Source organism: Myotis yumanensis, unplaced genomic scaffold (assembly GCF_028538775.1).
Source record: "Myotis yumanensis isolate MYYU_CA2020_CCGP unplaced genomic scaffold, mMyoYum1.0.hap1 SCAF_10, whole genome shotgun sequence".
Lineage (NCBI taxonomy): Eukaryota > Metazoa > Chordata > Mammalia > Chiroptera > Vespertilionidae > Myotis > Myotis yumanensis.
The window spans coordinates 2,305,452-2,322,391 of NW_027223761.1; the positions used below are offsets into that span (position 1 = coordinate 2,305,452).

A 16,940-nucleotide genomic window follows, 5' to 3' on the forward strand; every position below is an offset into this window, starting at 1 on the left:
GAGGAGGGCTGGGCAGCTCAAGGCTGGCCACTAGAGGCCTGGGCAGGGAGGCAGGCCCCGGCCCAGGCTGGGTCAGCGGCCTTTCACCCCACTTTAGCCAGCTCCTTCCACTGGGCCCGGCTGGGAACCGGCTCCCTGGGGAGGGCCCCACATCCCCAGCTCCTCCCCGGGCCCCCGGAAGGAGTCTCCCGAGACCCCCAGGGCAGGCCTGTGGCAGCATCCTCCCGGCAGCCCCCCACCAGGCCCCGGGCAGCCCCCCAGCCCGAGCGGGCGGCCAGCTGCCTCTGTCCCCAGGAGGCATTCCAGAGATGTTTGGTAAGATAAACAGAACTCTTGACCCCTCTCTGGGCGTGGGGGGACTGCTGCCCGCGATCCTTCTGCCTTCAGCCACCTGGGGGCCACGGCACCCCGCGCACCCCCAGGCGAGGTGGGCCTGGCCGCTGGGAGGCCTGGCCCAGCCGTCCACTTACCGCCGAAGGGCGCATCCATGATGGCGCCGGCGGGCAGGCGGAGGCATCGCCGGAGGGACACTCGCTGGGGCAGGGCTGGCTCCCCACCCGCCCGCGGGGAAACAATGGGCAGCGCCCGCCCGAGTATTTGACCAGCGATAATGTGGCCTGTGGGGCAGCGCTGGCCCCCTCCCTCCCCGCTCCCTCCCTCCCGATAAGGCCGCCCCAACCACTTGCCCCAGCCCCGGGGGGAGGGCGGTGCCCGCTGGACTCACCATTCACCTGCTGGGGGGAGTAGGCCTCGGAGCCCGAGTCCGGGGGGGATTCAGGCAGCGTGCTGCGGGAGAGGGAGGGGTGTCGGGACGCAGCTCCTCCGGGGGCCGGGCCCAGGGACCCCGAGGTGGAGGCAGCCAGGTCTCCTCACTCCCACCCTCGGGGCATTTCTCTGCACCAGTCACCTCGGGGTGCCTGGCAGTTATTGGGGGGGGGGGTCTTGGGCTCTTGCCCAGCATTGCCTCAGACTTACTGGGCACTTGGGGGCCCGTCACCAGCGTCCCTCATGATGGCATCGGCATTCAGGGCTCTGTCCCCAGGCAAGGGCCCAAGCCTGCCCCCCCGTCTTTGCCCATTGAAGCCCCCACTTCCTGGAAACGCAGGGCTCTCGGGGGCTGGGAGGGCCTGGGGGGCTGGCCCACCCAGGGCAGGTGTGGACGGGCAGGGAGCCAGCTCGGCGGGGCCGGGCTGTATTCTTTTCTTGCAGGTTTGGTGTTATCAGCGGTTCGAGCAAAAGAACAAACTCGACCCCGAGAGGTCAGCACGTCCTGCATGAGGCCTGCGCTGCCACCCGGGGGCCGCTCACTGGCCATCCCTGGTCCCCAGTCGGGAGAGACTGCCACCGCTGTGCCCAGCCACGTGGACACGGCCTGGGCGGACCCCAGAGTGCCCACGCTCCAGGACAAGCCACCTGCCCACCCCCCAGCCACATGAGGAGGCCAGAAAGTGCTAAGTGGCAGGGGCTGACCCTCCCTGCGGCCCTCGCTGCTGACCGGGCCTCTCCGCCCCACGGCCGGCCTCCCGGCCGGCTCCCCGCACCCCCTGATGGCGGCCTTGGGTGTCTGCAGTGGGTCAGGGCCTTTCACACCCTCCGACCCCTGCCCCTGAGGCCCCTCGTGCTCCTTCCTTCCGCCTCCTCCAGGCGCTCTGAGCCCGCCACACGGTGGTTCAGGGATGGAGAACGCCCTCCCCCCCGAGACCGCGGTTCCACAGCCGGGCGGGCCCTGCCTGTCTTGTTTACCTTCTAGAACAGGGCCTGGCAGGGGCGGGGCAGTGAAGGGCCCAGTCACAGAGGCCCCGTGTGGCTCTGGACAAGGCCTTTCCTTCCCATTAGAACCCGCGTGATGCCCTAGCCGGTTTGGCTCAGTGGATAGAGCAGTGGTTCTCAACCTCCTAATGCCGCGGCCCTTTAATACAGTTCCTCATGTGGTGGTGACCCCCAACCATAAAATTATTTTCGTTGCTACTTCATAACTGTAATTTCGCTACTGTTATGAATCGTCATGTAAGTATCTGATATGCAGGATGTATTTCCATTGTTACACATTGAACATAATTAAAGCATCGTGATTAATCACAAAAACAATATGTAATTATATATGTGTTTTCCGATGGTCTTAGGCGACCCCTGTGAAAGGGTCGTTCGACCCCCACAGGTTGGCGACCCACAGGTTGAGAACCGCTGGGATAGAGCATCGGCCTGCAGACTGAAGGGTCCCAGGTTCAATTCCGGTTAAGGGCACATGCCCAGGTTGCAGGCTCGATCCCCAGTGGGGGGTGTGCAGGAAGCAGCCAATCAGTGATTCTCTCTCATCACGGGTGTTTCTCTCTCTCTCCCTTCCTCTCTGAAATCAATAAAAATATATTTAAAAAGAAAAAAAAAAGAACCCGCGTGAGGACCAGCGGAGCTTCCCTCCGGGCAGTGACCGGGCCGATGGACAAGCTCACACAGAGGATGGGGTCCAGCAGCGGACGCTTCTTACACGTTAGCGCGCTCCCTGCCTCCCTTCCCTTTGGGTCCGTGGCTCGGCCATGGCCGCCGGGCCTCAAGCCCTCGAGCAGCTCAGCCCTGACACCCAGCTCGCCCTGCTGCCCAACCCGTAAGCCGGGAGACGGCGGCGGTGCCCCCCGCATGGCCCCCCATTTCCACAGCGCCTGGAGGGAGCATCGGGGCTCACTCTACAGGGAAGATCCTGGGGCTGACCCAGGGGTGGGGCCGGGCACAGAGCACTCAGTTATTCCCCCCAGAGACAGGACCCCTGTCCCCGGCGAGGGAACCCAGAGCCTTCTCCCAGGCCCTCCGCAGAGCCCACCCGTCCTGACTTCCCCACGAACATGTGTCCGGGGCTGCCCTGGAGCCTGGCTGGCTGGACTGGTGGCCGCCTGGAGCCTCCGTCACAGCCAGGCCCAGGCTGACCCCTAATCAGGCTGTCGCTGGGGACCCCCCTGACATGGGCGGGAGGGTCTAGGAGGCGGCTGGGGTGGAGCGTCGGGCCCCACATCTGCACATCAGCCAGCTCCCTGCAGCCACAGCAGATGGCGGCTAAACGCACGGCTGAGTGGACGGGGCCGCCCAGTGAGGGGAGTTGGCGTGCCTGCGTACGTACACATGTGTAGGTGTGCACATGTGTGTAGGTGGTCCCGTGAATGTAAACAGTTGTGAATGTAAATACCAGTCTCCCCCCCTCCTGTCCACTCTGCACACAGCTCTCAGAGATTCTTCCAGCACCTCCGTCAGCCCTCGCCCCTCCTCTGCTCGGAGCCCTGCGTGCCGCCCCTGGCTCAGCAGGAGGCCCCGAGTCCCTCCTCAGCCTGGCCCTCGTCCTACCCACCTTACCTGCCCACTGGGCAGCCCGACCACCACGGCCAGGCCTTGGCCAGCTCCTCCCAGGCCCATGGTCACTGGCCCCACGCCCTGCCTGCCCCGGGGCCCTGCTTCTAACCCCCCACACACTCGCTCCCTGCCCTCACTCACCCTGGGGCATAGGGAGCCTTGGGCTCTGCCTTGATGGGGGGCCCAGAGCCCCCCAGGAAGGGCTTGGGAGCGGCGCCCACACCATTGTTGTTGTTGCAGTTGAGCGGGGCGCTGTAGCTCGGGGGAGGGAGGGGGCCATGGCGCCCCGGGGAGGGTCCACCCCCAGGTGGGCTCAGGTGGAGGACCCCGCTGGAGCCCGGGATGGCCGGCTGCCCGTGGGCGTAGGAGGCGGTACTGGCTGGAGCAGAGATGTCAGGGAAGCAGCTGCGGAGAAGGGGGGAAGCTCAGCGCCAGCCAGGACCCCGGGGCCCCACCCGCAAGGCAGACCGCGGGGTCAGCCTGTCCCAGGCAGGGCCTGTCACCTCCCAGGTGGAGGCGAGGCCGGAGGGCAGGGCGGGAGGCGGGCCGGGCACTCACAGGTCCGAGGCGTCCTCCTTGCTGATGTACTCCTCCAGGATGCTGGTGTCGATGTTGGAGGGCTCCAGGGCCCCGCTGAGGTCGTGGCCTGCGGGGAGGGGCAGACGTGAGCCGGGAGGAATGGGTACAGCTCCCCGAGACTCGTGGGCCTCCGGGCCCAGCCCTCCAACTCACCCCAGGCGGGGTCTCCTCCCCATCCATGTACACCCCTGCGGGGCGCGGCTACAGTGTTTGGGCAGGTTCAAGCCTCGGACTGAGGAGAGGGCACAGTCCTCTCATGGCCACGTGCAAGTCCCAGCTGGAGGACAGAGCCCTCCCAGCACAATTATAGCCAAAAGCTATAGCTGTGAGCTTGAACCTGTGGTCCGAACACGTGGCCCCACGTGCCTGAGTGACGTGGGCTTGATAGAGTTCAGGTGCATGTAGTTGAGTAGGATCGAAACCCACGAGAACGCTGTAAACAACGTGATCACGCCCTTACATTGCCTCCTGGCATCTGCTATAACATAAAGACACGGCTTGTGGGCGCTGGCACTGGCCATCAGAGGGGCAGCGTCCCACTGAGACCCAGCTTTCATTCTCATGTCTGTCTTTTCTAAGCCTTTCATCGCCCCCCACTCAGGGCCACTGAACCAGGCTGAGCTGGCATGAGTCTGCCATGGCCGTGCTGGCTCCCCACACCCCGCTGTGGGGCAGGGTCCCTCATCGTCCCCGCCTGACACCCCTCCCGGGAGGCACTGACCACCCCAGCCCACAGGGCCACCTGGAGTCAACAAGGAGGGGAGGGGCCAGAGCGCAGATCCGGACAGACAGCGGCTTCCTGCCCTCCACCCCTTTCCAGCGTCCTCACAGGAGCAGCCCCTCCTCTCCTCTGTAAAAGGGGGCAGCCGTCCCCCTGCCCCTGGGCTGAGGAACAAGAAGCCCAGTGGCCGCCCGCCGCCCTGGGGCCCTGCCCTGCCCTGTTCAGTAGCCGGCCCCACATGTGGGCACCGGGAGGGAGAGGAGGCCTAGTAGGTGGACCACCATCTGGGGGCGTGCGCCATGGGCTGGGGGAGCCTCCTGCACCCCACGGCCCAGCGGGGGAGGGAGTGGGGACAGACACGGGTGTGCCCAGCTTACTCCCACTGCAAATGCCCGTCACCCCGTGACAGGCTGGGGTGCTTAGCCGGTTTCGCACAGCGAGAGGCCCAGAGAGGTGAGGGCCTGCCCTGGCTTCGTAGCGGCAACATGATGGCGGACTGGGCCTGCTCTCCACCAGCCCTCTCCCGGGCCCTCCTAGTTGGGCCGGGCCCTACCCTCCCGCGGGGAGGGACGCACAGAAAAGGCGCGTCGGCGGGAGGAGGGGGAGGCGCTGGCCTTTCCCCTCCCAGGGTCACCTTGCGGGGGGAGCCAGAGGGAGGGGTGATAAGGGGGCTGACGTGAGAGATGCGTCAGCCCCGATAACAGAGGACGGCCCCACCCACGCCGCTGGCCTGCGCGGGCAGCCCACTGAGGCAGAAGGCACCTCCCACAGGCCCCTGGAGCTGAGTCTGGGGTCTGCACCTCATGTTCCCCCTGGTGAGCCCCGGGAGCTGAGACAGGCCCGGGAACAAATCCGGGCTCACCTACTCCCCGCTGGGTGACACTGGGCAGGCCACACACCCTCTCTGTGCCTCAGTCTCCTCCTGAGGAAGATGCGGACAGGAACAGCGAACACTTTCCAGGCTCGTTTTGAGGGTGAAACAAGTTGAGGGCTGCAGGGTGCCTGGCACAGAGCGGGGGCTCCGCAGACGGAGTGGCTGAGCTCACTGCCCGTTCCCAGAGCCCTGGGGTCCCCGGAGCCCCCCGCCCGGCTCCTCCCCGGCCCCGGCCCCGGCCGGCATCTCAGGAATGCCGAGCCCCGCTTAGGTGATTAACGAGGGCTAAGCCCTCCTGGGAGTCACGCGCTGCCTGGGACAGGCCCTCCTGCTGCCCCCACCCCTGGCTCACCCCGCCAGGAGCCAGGGACACCCACCGAGCTCGGCCAATGGCCGTCCAGAGCCCCATGTGGCCCGGGCAAGGGGAGCTTCTCAAGCCGGAAATGACCAGTCTGCTCGCCGAGGTTCCAGAACCCCTTCTCCACCCATCCTTCCCTGCTAACCAACGGTCCACTGACTGAGCGCCTACTGCGTGCCAGGCCGGTTTGGAGCCAAGTACGTGAACAATCACAGGAGCTTATTACATGCAAGCACCCGCAGGCTCCTCATGGCCGCGAGACCATCTTCCCGACCGGTGACGGTGACGGTGACGGTGACGTGATAGATGGTGGCACCATGGCTCACCTGCCTGGCCCACACCGCTCTCCGTGCTCTATGGGTTTACCTCCCAATCAAGTCTGCAGACTTGATGTTCTTCGCTTCATTCCCTTCGTCCAGAGAGGGCAAGGCCCCGGCCCAAGGCAACCCAGCAAGGAGGAGGCAAGCCCAGGTGCAGGGGCCTGACTCCAGGGGAAGGTGTGGTTGGTGCTTACGGAGACCTCCCCGCCATCCTGGGACCCCCACCTATGGGCAGGGGACGGGGCTCTTGAGGGAGGACCAAGCACAGGAGGTGCAGAGGGAGCGGGCACAGCAAGGCACCCTCCCCCAGCCCCGCCCCCCCGGCCGCTGAAGCTGCAGGTTTGAGACTGAACTTGGAATCGACAGTGAATGATGGGGTGATGGAGTCACGGTGTTGCTATTTATAACAGGCCAGGCCCCTCTTTCCCTCCTCCTCCTCCCCTGGCCAGGAGTGTTCCTAATCACCCCTAATCCTCCTGCCCACCTCCCCCAGGAGAGGGGGGCTGCAGGCGGAGGCATCCTGGGACCCTAACGAGAACCAGATGTGGTTGTGGGGAGGAGAGACCCTCCCGTGCCAGGGGCCGGGTGGACGGAGGAGGGAGGAGGGAGCCCCTGGGGCAGGACGGGGTGGGGGTGGGGGTGGGCCGGTGGTTCGGAGACAAGACTGAGGTTTGGGGGTTGGTGGGCCTCCTGAGGAACAATGAGCCCACATCGTCCCCTTTGCTGGGAGCCCTTTACTGGTTTGCTCCCCGCACAGCCTGCCCGGCCTAAAGGGTCCAGCTACCAGGCGATGCCCCCAGCCTGCCCCACGAACCACACTGCGGATTTCTAACCAAACATTCCAGGAGGACGGGGTGGGGGTTGGGATTCCTAAGTCTGGGGCGGAGCCCCCGGGAACCCAGGAGGAAGGCAGGGCCCCTGGGCACTCTTGGGGGTCCCCTCCCCCACGGCTCCCGAAATAGCCCTGGAATATTGCTGAGCCAGCAGCAGATACCTGTCGGCAGGAAGCCCTGGGAGGCCGAGGCCGCCCCGGTCCCACGGCCAGAACGTGGTACCACCAGGTCACACCAGCACCCCACCCTCCCGCTTCTCCAACCCTCAGCCACGGCCCAAGGCCTGGCTAGGTGGGCCCCTGCCTGCCCACGGCCTCCTCTCCTGCCCAGTTTCCTCCGTGCAACTCTCCATGGTCCTGCCCGGCCCCATTCTGACCCGGACAAACATCCCGCCCGCCCCTGCCCCACACATCAGGCCCTTTACGCGAGCCCCGGGGAGCCCCCTCCTAGCGCTCTCCAGGTTGGGCTTAAATGTCAGTCCCTCCGGGAGGCCGGCGCTGCCTCTCCCATCCTCCTGAGCGGTGCCCCCTTTCTCCTTGCTCACCAGGCTCTCCGCTCTCCTGCAGGCACAGACATCAGGCGGGTGGCGGGTCTGCCCGCTCCCACAGCTCTCACGCACGGCGTGGTCACCGTGCCCACCACACACTTTATGGGACTCATCCTTAATTCTCAGGTGGGTTTCTTGTTCTCCATTTTACAGATGAGGAGACGGAGGCCCAGGAAGGGTGACTGTCCTGCTGGGATCCACGTAGCTAAGCCTTCAGCCGGCGCTCAATAAATGTGCACGGGGTGGACGGGCACAGTGGCCGGCAGGACCCCGGAGCCAGGCCTGTCTGGGTCGGGCCCGGCAGGCCGCACTGTGGTCAGGAGCCAGGGCTAGACAAGGCCCCTCCAGGTACCGTCTCTGCCCTGCTGAGCTGTGCACCCCAGATGCTTCTCATTAATTCGGTCCTTTATTACCTGCTTTTAACAGGATCCAGACACTGCCCCTTCCCAGGAGGCTGGGCCCGGGCTGCGGGAAGGAGCCCCCTCCCTCCACACCCCTCCCTCCTTTAAGGCCACTCAGCTGGGCAGAAGGGGACCGAAGGGCCATGAGCCAGGTGCGGGATGAGGGCGGCTGGGGGCCCAGGTGGTCCTCCGCCCGGGACCCCTCCCTTCTCCCCTCCTCGTGCTCATGCCCACCCCCTCCCCACCAGCTGTGGCCACTGGCTGAGTCTCGGCCATTGTCCTGGGGGACGGGGAGGGTGGGGACCCGGCACAGTGGGTGGCTTGTGCCCTGCCCACACCCTCCCCCCTGCCCGTCAATGGGGCACTTGTCAATTCATGCCCCAAACATGGCGGAAATCCCGTCAGCCACGTGGCTGTGGGCAGGGCAGGCCAGGGCCTGAGGACGCTGGCCAGGCCGAGCTCACCTGAACCCGTGGCCCACAGGGCACGAGGCCCAAGCCTGTCCCCCCGCTGTGCTGAGTGTCCGAACCGGGGCTGGAGTCTGAGGGGCACCCTGGCCCCAAGCAGTGGCAGGAGGTCAGGGTGGTAGTGGTCAGGAGACTGCCCACCTGGGCACCCCATGATGCCCTACGGGGCCCCTGGGGTCAGAGAGGCCCTTCTGCCAACATAGCACCCCCCCTCCCCAGCTGTGCGACCTCAGCAAGTGGCCTGTCCTCCTGGGCCGGCTTCCTTCTCTATCAGAGCAGCAGGGGCCCCGTGCAGTGCTGTGTCCATCTTTCTCGGGACCCCATCTCCTTTCCTGCCCCGCTGTCCCACTGTCCCCATGCCGCTCCCCTTTGCTGCAAATTGGCTCCAGGGAGCCTCGGAGGGGCCTTGCCCCTTCTCCTGAGCCCCTCTGAGGCCTGGCCAGCGCCATGCTGCTACGCACGACACAGTCCCGCCGCCAGGCCGTGGTGCTGGCCATACCGCCACGGGTCAGCCTGCCTGCCCCCGCAACCCCTCCCCCATCACCCCAGTTACAGAGGCCCCCGGGGGCTATGGCTCATCTCCCAGGATTGACTGAGCTCAGCAACCTGTCCCAAACCAGTTCACACCGGGACAGGGCACAGAGGTCTCCCACCTCCCTGGTTTGGATTTGCTATCTCTATTAATATGATCTACGATTACTGTGATGACTGCTGGCTGTCCCCTGTGGCCAGTCTTCTCACTTAACATGCCTTCAGGTCAGATCCTTGATCTTGTAAGCCAGGCTTTGCATCCCTGCAACAGATCCCGTTAACCTGGGGCTGAAGGACAAGGATGTAGCTCTTGAGCCACTGCCAGCAGGTCCTTAAATCGAAGCCACAGTTGTCTCTGTTCCCTCTCCACTTCTTGTTAAAAACGCAGAAGATTCCCGTGTTCTGCAGAGACCACCTCCTCTGGGGAACTTGCAGTCTCTGGCTGTCCCTGGGATCCAGCTGTGTCCTCCTCCGGCCGCCACACGGACGCCAGGCTGAACTCACAGCCCCCAGATGCCTCAAGCCAGGTCCAACGGAACTGAGCCCACCGCTGCGACCTGTTCTTAGGGAACCCGCATTAGTCCCAGGGGCCTCTGCTTTGCTCTGGGGATCCCCAGCCCTTAGCGCCCCATGATGCCCCAAGAGGCCCTTGGAGTCCCCAGGGCTGCGTTAGTTCCTGCCTGAGGCCCCCAGCCCTCTCCCACGGGGACCATGACGGACAGGCCACAAAGGTGGAATAGAGACCCTGCAGCATGGGGTAGGGGCACGTCTCCATCCGTATCCCACACGCATGTGTGTGCACAAGGGCGTACTCCCGGCCAGGTATCCACCGGCACGCACATGATCGTGTACATACGAACACACACATATACACGGTGGCACACCCCTCCCACACTGACACACACATGTCCACACCCCAGCATGCTCCATACATGCTCATTCATTCCATCAACTATTTACTGAGCATCTGCCATGTGCCAGGGACAGCAGTAAACAAGATGAACAAGACCTGCCCACGTGGAGCTGACATTCCGGAGGCAGAGCCACATGACAGGTCAGCAAAGTCCATAGCGTTTTAGAAGGTGACAGAGGCTCTGAGAAAACAAAGCCGGGGGAGGGGCTGGGGGCCTGGGAAGTGGGGAGAAACTGTAGTTCTAAGTAGGAAGGTCAGGGCAGGCCTCGCTGAGCAAAGATGTAAAGGAGGTGAGCCACAGGGATATCTGGGAGGAGCATTCCAGGTGTGGGAGCCAGTGCAAAGGCCCTGGGGCACGAGCATGCTTGTGCATGCTCACATCTCAGCACACGGCACAGGCGTGTACACGCGTGCACACAAATGCACACGGACCCAAAGGCAGGCCCAGGCCAACACACCTCCCCGTCGGCTCCAGCTGGAGCCTGATCTAACTGAGCAAACTCGGTGTCAAGACCCCCAAGTTCCCTGACAAAGGCAGCCCCTGCAGGCTGGCAGGGCAGGGGATGGGGATCGCCCTCCTCCCACCCCAGGCCCCACGAGGGAGACCCACAGAGAGAGAAGAGCACAGGGGCCTGAGAGGTGAAGAGGGGAGGGAGGGAAGGCCCCGGAGGGAGGGAGGGAGGGAGATGGAGGCTGCGGTGATGCATTACGGGGGCGGCGGGCCTCGGTCCGATGGAGGAACTTTCCTACTGATGCGGCCTGGAGGAGGGGGACAGGGTTCCCTGGAGCCCCCGGCCCATAGTCCAGGCCAGTGGGGACCCGGGCCCGGGTTTTGCCCTTCCTCCCCTCCCTATTCCAGGCCTTGGCACTCCTGGGGTCTCACTGTTTATATCATACAACCTTGACCTTCTGAGTGAGGGGCCCAGAGGGTGGGGGGGGGGCAGAAGTCACCAGCACAGCCATCAGCGCTGGTCAGGGTCCTGGGCACGGGCACGCCCTGCCTCGCCCCAGGCTGGCACCCACTGTGAGTGGCTGCAGGTCAGGAGACCCAGGACCCCGTCCCAGCTCCGCGGTGGCCACCCCGCGTGAGCCGGACACGTCACCTCTCTCTGCCTCAGCCACCCTCTCGGAAACGAGGGGACCCACCAGCACCTCCACTGAGCTCCAGGGTTCCCGGGAAACAACATATGCAAAACCTCGGGCCTGTGCGGCAGGTAACGACAAAGGACGTCAAGCCCCTCCCCCTGGCCCGCCTGCCCACCCCCAAGTTCCAAATCTCTGAGGTGAAGGGTGCGGTGGGCCTCGCTGGAGGTGCCAGGAGCCAGGAGCAGGCACCAGGACCAGACCCATCCGGGAGCATGGACAACAAGGCCGACCCGTCTCCTCCTGGTTAGAAAAAGCAGCCCAGAGAGGGTGAGGGGCTTCCCCAAGGCACACAGCGCCAGCCAAAGGCCCCAGCCTACCCTGTGGACCAATACATCCTCCAAGGGAGGACATACGCCTGTGAGCCTGCCTGCGGGACCGCATGCGCCATCCAGCCTGACACTGTGGAGCGTGACTCTGCCCGGCCCGTTTACCCAATCAGAACCCTGAGAGGGAGGCGCTGGGACCACAACTGCACTCCCATTTTACAGAGGCGAAAATGGAGGCACACAGGTGCGGAGATATGCCCGGAGAAGAAGCGTGGGGAGCAGAGCTGGGGGCAGGCCCGGGAGCAGACCCCGCAGCACACCCAGTGAGAGCTCAGAATCCAGCCGTGGGCAAACTACGGCCCGCGGGCCAGATCCGGCCCGTTTGAAATGAATAAAACTAAAAAAAAAAAAAAAAAGACCGCACCCTTTTATGTAATGATGTTTACTTTGAATTTATATTAGTTCACACAAACACTCCATCCATGCTTTTGTTCCGGCCTCCGGTCCAGTTTAAGAACCCACTGTGGCCCTCGAGTCAGAAAGTTTGCCCCCCCCTGGCTCAGACCATCACCTCATCCGACTCCTGCCCCAACCCAGGGGCTACTCCCACACACTGGCAGCAGGGGCTGGAGACTTTGGGGTGGGAGAGGAGGCCCCCCCCATACACACCCAGCTGGGAGGGGGGGACACTGAGGCCCAGAGGAGGGAGTGAGGAGGAGGAAGGTGGAAAGAAAGGGCAGGCGGCTGGTGGGGCGGGGCCGACCCGTTAATGATTCAGTTAATGATTTCTGCTCCTCCTTATCGGGAGGGCAAAGTCCAAGGGCAGCAGCCAATCAGGGGCCCCGTTGGGCTGTTTCCCAGCAGCCTCTGCTGTCAGGGCCCCCCAAGTCCTGTAAGCCCTTGGGAGCCAGGGAGTGGGGGCCAGGTGCCCAGGAGGAGGCCAATCTGCCCAGAGCGGCCGGTCTTTCTCCCAAACAGCCTGCGTGGCCCCGTCTAAGACCCAGGGACCCTCCGCCAGGCGCCCAGACTCAGGAGAGGGCCGGGGCCAGCTGGGGGGCAGGGCGGCTCCTCTCCCCTAGGCCCTCCTGGAGGGCTGCTTCCTGGGGTGCCCCCACCCCGCCTTTGTTCACACAGCCATTGTTGCTTCCCTGAGAACACTTCCTGCCCGCCCCCCCTGGCGCTGGGTGTGGGGGACAGGGGATGAGTCAGGCCCCCCCGCTTTCCCCTCCAGCTGCACTCAGGACCCAGGGAGGTGGGGCTGGGACAGGAGTTCCCCCCCGCCCCCCCCGGGGCCCCGGATGGGCCTAGGAGGCAGCTCATCTCATCTCCTTAAGAGTCAGGGGTTTGGCTGCCTCCCTCTCCACCTGCTCCTGGGGGCGCAGTACCACCCATCACCCCCCCCCCCCCCAGCTCAGCCCCAGCCTCCCGTCCAGGCGGGGTCCTCTCCTACGGTCACAGGTGGTCTCCCCGAGGCCTCCTCCTGTTCTCTGGAGGCAGAGGTGCCGGTCCCCATAGAAGGGCCACCCTCCTTCCCCCACGGCCCTGGCGGCAGGGGAGAGAGCAGGGGCTGGTGTCAGCTCTGCCTAACACTGGCCACCCCCCTTCTGTTGGCCCCTGGGAAAGGGGGGACAATGCCAGCCCCCACCCCAGGGCTGGGTGAAGGGTGGCTCTCCAACCAGGATCCTGGTGCTCTGGGGGACTGTGGAGGGGGCAGGGTGGGGGGCCCTGTCTCCAGTCTAGATATCTCATCAAGAGGACAAAGGCAAAAAAAAAAAGAATCTGTCTTTGTTTGGCGGCTAAAAAGAATCCCATGGGAAGTCCCATCGCTGGTCCAACACACCTGCCCGCGCCAGGAGGGGATGTGAGGCCAGAGAGGAGGAGTCACAGGCCAGGCGCCCCGGCGGGTCTGCAAAGAGGGGGAGCACTCAGCTCCCACCTCCAGCCCTGGTGGGGCCCGGGGGCTGCGTGGAGGCCCCAACCTCTCAGAGGTTCCCCTCGGTCTCCAAGGCTTCCTCCACACCCGCCTGCTCTCGGGGGGCAGTGGCTGCTCGCTCAAGCCCACGTGCCCCTGAAGTCAGGGCCAGCTCCCCCCATCCCCGCCCCCATGCTCCTTCCTGGGCTGAGACAAGGCCCATCAGAGCTGAAGGTACCATCAGCTCTGTGCCACCCCCTCCTGTCCTGTAGGTGGGGAAAGGGGCCCAGAGAGGGCGAGAGTCCCGCACAAGGTCACACAGCTCTGGGTGCCGAGCCTTCACCAGAACCTCTAAGGTCCTATTGGGATCTCCGGCGCTGCCTTGCCCCTGTCCCTAACCAGGTTCTGGGAGTTCAAGGCCCCAGCTGCCACCACAGCCCTGTTACCTGCTGGGAGCCAGTGCATCCTGCCCGGAGGTCCCCTCTCCGCCGGCCTGTGGGCGACTGCAGCCTCCCTCCAGGGGATTAGCAGGGTGCTCACGGGGGCCCAGCTGTACCAGCCTCGAGGGGCCGCCCTGCCCCAGCCTCCCACCCAAGGCCCAAAGCGCCTTAGCCCTCAGCCCACCACCCACACGGGCAGGACCAGGACGTACGCCTGATGTGCCTAGAGAGTGGGCCATGCCCGACGAGGGGCCCCGATGCTCCCAGAGCAGAAGGCACAGACCCCGCCCCTATCCCCACTGCCCAGGGGAGAGGCCACGGCCTCGCGGGGACCGGGGAGAACTCGGGTGTTCCAGCCCCGAGTGCGGGCACAAATTGTTCCCACATACTCCGAACACGGCACAGGCGCAGAAGCACAGCTCCCCCCCTCCCCCCGCCCCACTTCCATCCGTACGCCCTCGAGCACGCCCGGAGCTCCCTAACACCCACGCTGGGTCCACACACCACTGCCCACCTGAGCCCCCGCAGGGCCGTCCCCTCCCGAGTGGCCCCGGAGACCCCTGCCCTCAGCGCCCACCCCACCTTCCCCGTCTCGGCCTCTGGGAACACTCAGCCCGGCTCCCCAGCCCTCCCCACGGGCAGCCCACTCCACCCTGCTCCCCACAGACATTCTTGAGTCTCCTCTTATCTCTCTGGAGGGAGCAGCGCAGCCTCCCGCCAGGCAGCCGCATGGCTGAGCCGTGGCGTCAGCCCCCACCCCACCCCCCACCCCAAGCCAGGAGGGAAGGTTTGGCTCAGGAGCCAGGGAGCCAGGCCAGCCGGGCCCATCCCTCTGCCAGGGCCCCGAGGTGTGGGGGTATCTGCAGGCAGCAAGGGGGTTTGGCCCACGGGCACTAGCAGGCTCAGGGCACCCCAAAAGCGTACCCTCCAAGCCAGGACTAGTCTCCTCTCCTTGCCTCCCCAGGGACCCCCACCCCCATACAGCCCCCCGAAGGCTCCTAAAGGGTGAAAGTGTCGGGGGAGAACGAGAACCCCTGGGGCTGATGGGGGGCCGCCCAGGACTTTCAAGGGCCCAGCACCTCCATTTACTCCAGTGAAACGTGATGGCGTGGGGGCCAGGGGTGTCGGAGCGCCCAGCATCCCAGCAGGGGAGGCCTGAGGCCTGGGGTGCCCGTGCCTGGCCTGCTCAGCAAGCAGGAGGGGGCAGAGGCTGCCGCCCCCCAAGTCACCAGAGGGAGAAACTGAGGCAGAGAAGGGCTGTCTTTTCTCCCTCATGGGACCTGGGATCTGGGCACTGGGCTTGAAACTGGGGTCCTGATTCCAGGCCCTGTGGCCCAGTGGCCCAGTGGCCCCAGCACAGTGCCCCCTGGGTCACCCCTGCCTCCCGGGGGCAGGTTCATACCCATGGAAGTTTCTGGATCGCTGAGTTCTGGGTTCTGAATGCGCGGAGGGGCAGGGTGTAGGCTTAGGGACCAGGGAGAGGGTCTGGCCAGATGCTCTGTGAGGGTCTGAGCCGCAGGGTGGGCTGGGACACGCTAGCCTGCACCTCGGCCCCCGCCCCCCTCGGCCCCATCCCTTTTGAACCCAGCACCCCGAGGGGCAGAGCCCTGGGGGAGGGGAGGGGGCAGATGCGTGAGACCTCCAACGCCATTGTGTGGAGGGGGGCGGGGTAGGAGAAATGCTGTAAGGTGTGTGTGGACCCCAGCCCTGGGAGGGTCCTGACGGGGTCAAGGTGAGGGGTGGGGTCAGAGCAGGCAAAGCTCCAGGGACAACGGAGGAGGGGGGGGCAACAGAGTCCTGAGGAGCCTGGGGGGGGGGAGGGCTGGCAGGATGCAGGTCACAGCTTTGGGAGGGTCTCCGCGTGGAAGGGGCTGGCAGTAGGGACACCAACTCAGGGGTCCCAGCCCAAGGAGGGCATTCTGGGGTGGGGGGGGTCCAGCCCCAAGCCGCGGAGGGGGAGCTGCTTCGAGGGGAACCACAGCCTTGGGGGAGGGAGCATCCTTGCAGAAGGGGGTGGCAGTCTTGAAGGGGGTCCCAGACTCAAGGGAGCAAGTGGGAAGGTCCCTGGGGTCTGGGCACGGGGGTGATGTGTGTGGTGGGGCGGGGGGAAGGGGGCAACCCAAAAGACGCACCAGTGGGCGCGTCTCTGGGCCGTGGTCCCAGCCTCTGGGGGGAACGCTAGGGGTTGGGGTGCCAGCCTGAGACATGGAAGATTCCAGCAAGTGTTCTGGGGGTCCCGGCCTGGGTGAGGCTCCAGAGAAACACAGAAGGGGGTCCCCAGACTCTGGGTTGGAGGTATCCGAATTTGGGGGGGTTAGGAGGTGCTGCAGGTCCTGGAAGGCACGCAGGAGGACTGAGCATGGGACGGGACACAACTCCAAACTCCAAAGAAGTTGTGTGTTGGGGGGGGGGGGGGCGGGAGCCGGGAGCCCAGCTCAGTGGAGGTGACCAGTGACCTGCAGGGGGCCCCAGCCCAGAGCAGGAGTCCGGGGTTCCCAGAGGTGAAGGCACAGTCAGGGTCCCGGTCCCCGGGGAGGTCAGAGGGGGTTCCCAGCGCGAGGTGGGGCGCTCCGCCGCGCCGGTCCCTCACCTTCGAAGAAGCGCTGCAGCGCCTCCGTCTCGTCCACCACCTCCATGGCCGCCGCCCGCGCGCGCTCCGCCGGCCCCGCTACAGCCCGGCCCCGGGGCGCGGCATCCCGGCTCGGCTCCCGCTCCCGCTGCGGTCCCGCCGGCCGCTGCCCGCTGCCCGCCCGTCCCCCGTCCCGCGCGGCCCTGGCCCGGCCCCCGCCCGCCCCGCGCGCCCCGTGCGCCCCGCCCGCCGCGCTCTGCGCCCCCTGCCGGCCGGCCCGCGCCGCAGCCCCCGGGACGGGACGCGCGGCTCCCCAGGCGGCGGCGGCGGCGGGCAAGGGGTCCTTCCCGGGTGGGGGTGGCGGGGCGCCCTGGCCTCGCGGGGGAACGGGGGGGCGCGCGGGCTGGGCTGGGGTCGCCGTGGCTGGGGCTGTGTCAGCGGCCACTCCCTGCCCCCAGTCCTCGCCCTCCCCTCTGACGGGGGAGGGCGGGGGGGACGGGGATCGCAGGATTCTGAATCAGGTTTTCAGAACCAAACCTCGGAGACACCCTCCATTTCCTCTCCTCACCCCAGACCAGCAGTAACGACCACAGCCGGGTACGCGGCCAAGCAGACTCTGTGCTGTGCGCCTTGGAGACAAGGAAACTGAGGCGCAGTGACCCCAAGCCCCATGCGAGGGGGCGCCGCCGGTGCCGTTCCCTGTGATGACGGAGGTGTCCCCTGTGTT

General features: G+C 65.7%; 1 protein-coding gene across 7 annotated transcripts in view; it reads right to left on the reverse strand.

Annotated features, from left to right (window-relative positions):
• The window catches only part of MYRF (myelin regulatory factor), a 31,847-nt gene extending 15,476 nt beyond the window's left edge, over positions 1-16,371 (reverse strand). For 3 of the 7 annotated variants that reach the window (XM_070427206.1, XM_070427208.1, XM_070427204.1), the window contains exons 1-4: positions 16,235-16,371; positions 3,895-3,982; positions 3,478-3,741; positions 725-786 (exon numbers count right to left, since the gene is read on the reverse strand). In XM_070427206.1, the coding sequence (XP_070283307.1) occupies positions 725-786; positions 3,478-3,741; positions 3,895-3,982; positions 16,235-16,280 (460 nt within the window). In that variant the 5' untranslated portion in view covers positions 16,281-16,371. Of the gene's footprint in view, positions 1-470; positions 595-724; positions 787-975; positions 1,030-3,477; positions 3,742-3,894; positions 3,983-13,650; positions 13,716-16,234 lie in introns of those variants that run through there. The other 4 variants (XM_070427205.1, XM_070427207.1, XM_070427209.1 and 1 more) reach the window with 4 other exon arrangements.
• Positions 16,372-16,940: the final 569 nt, after the last annotated feature.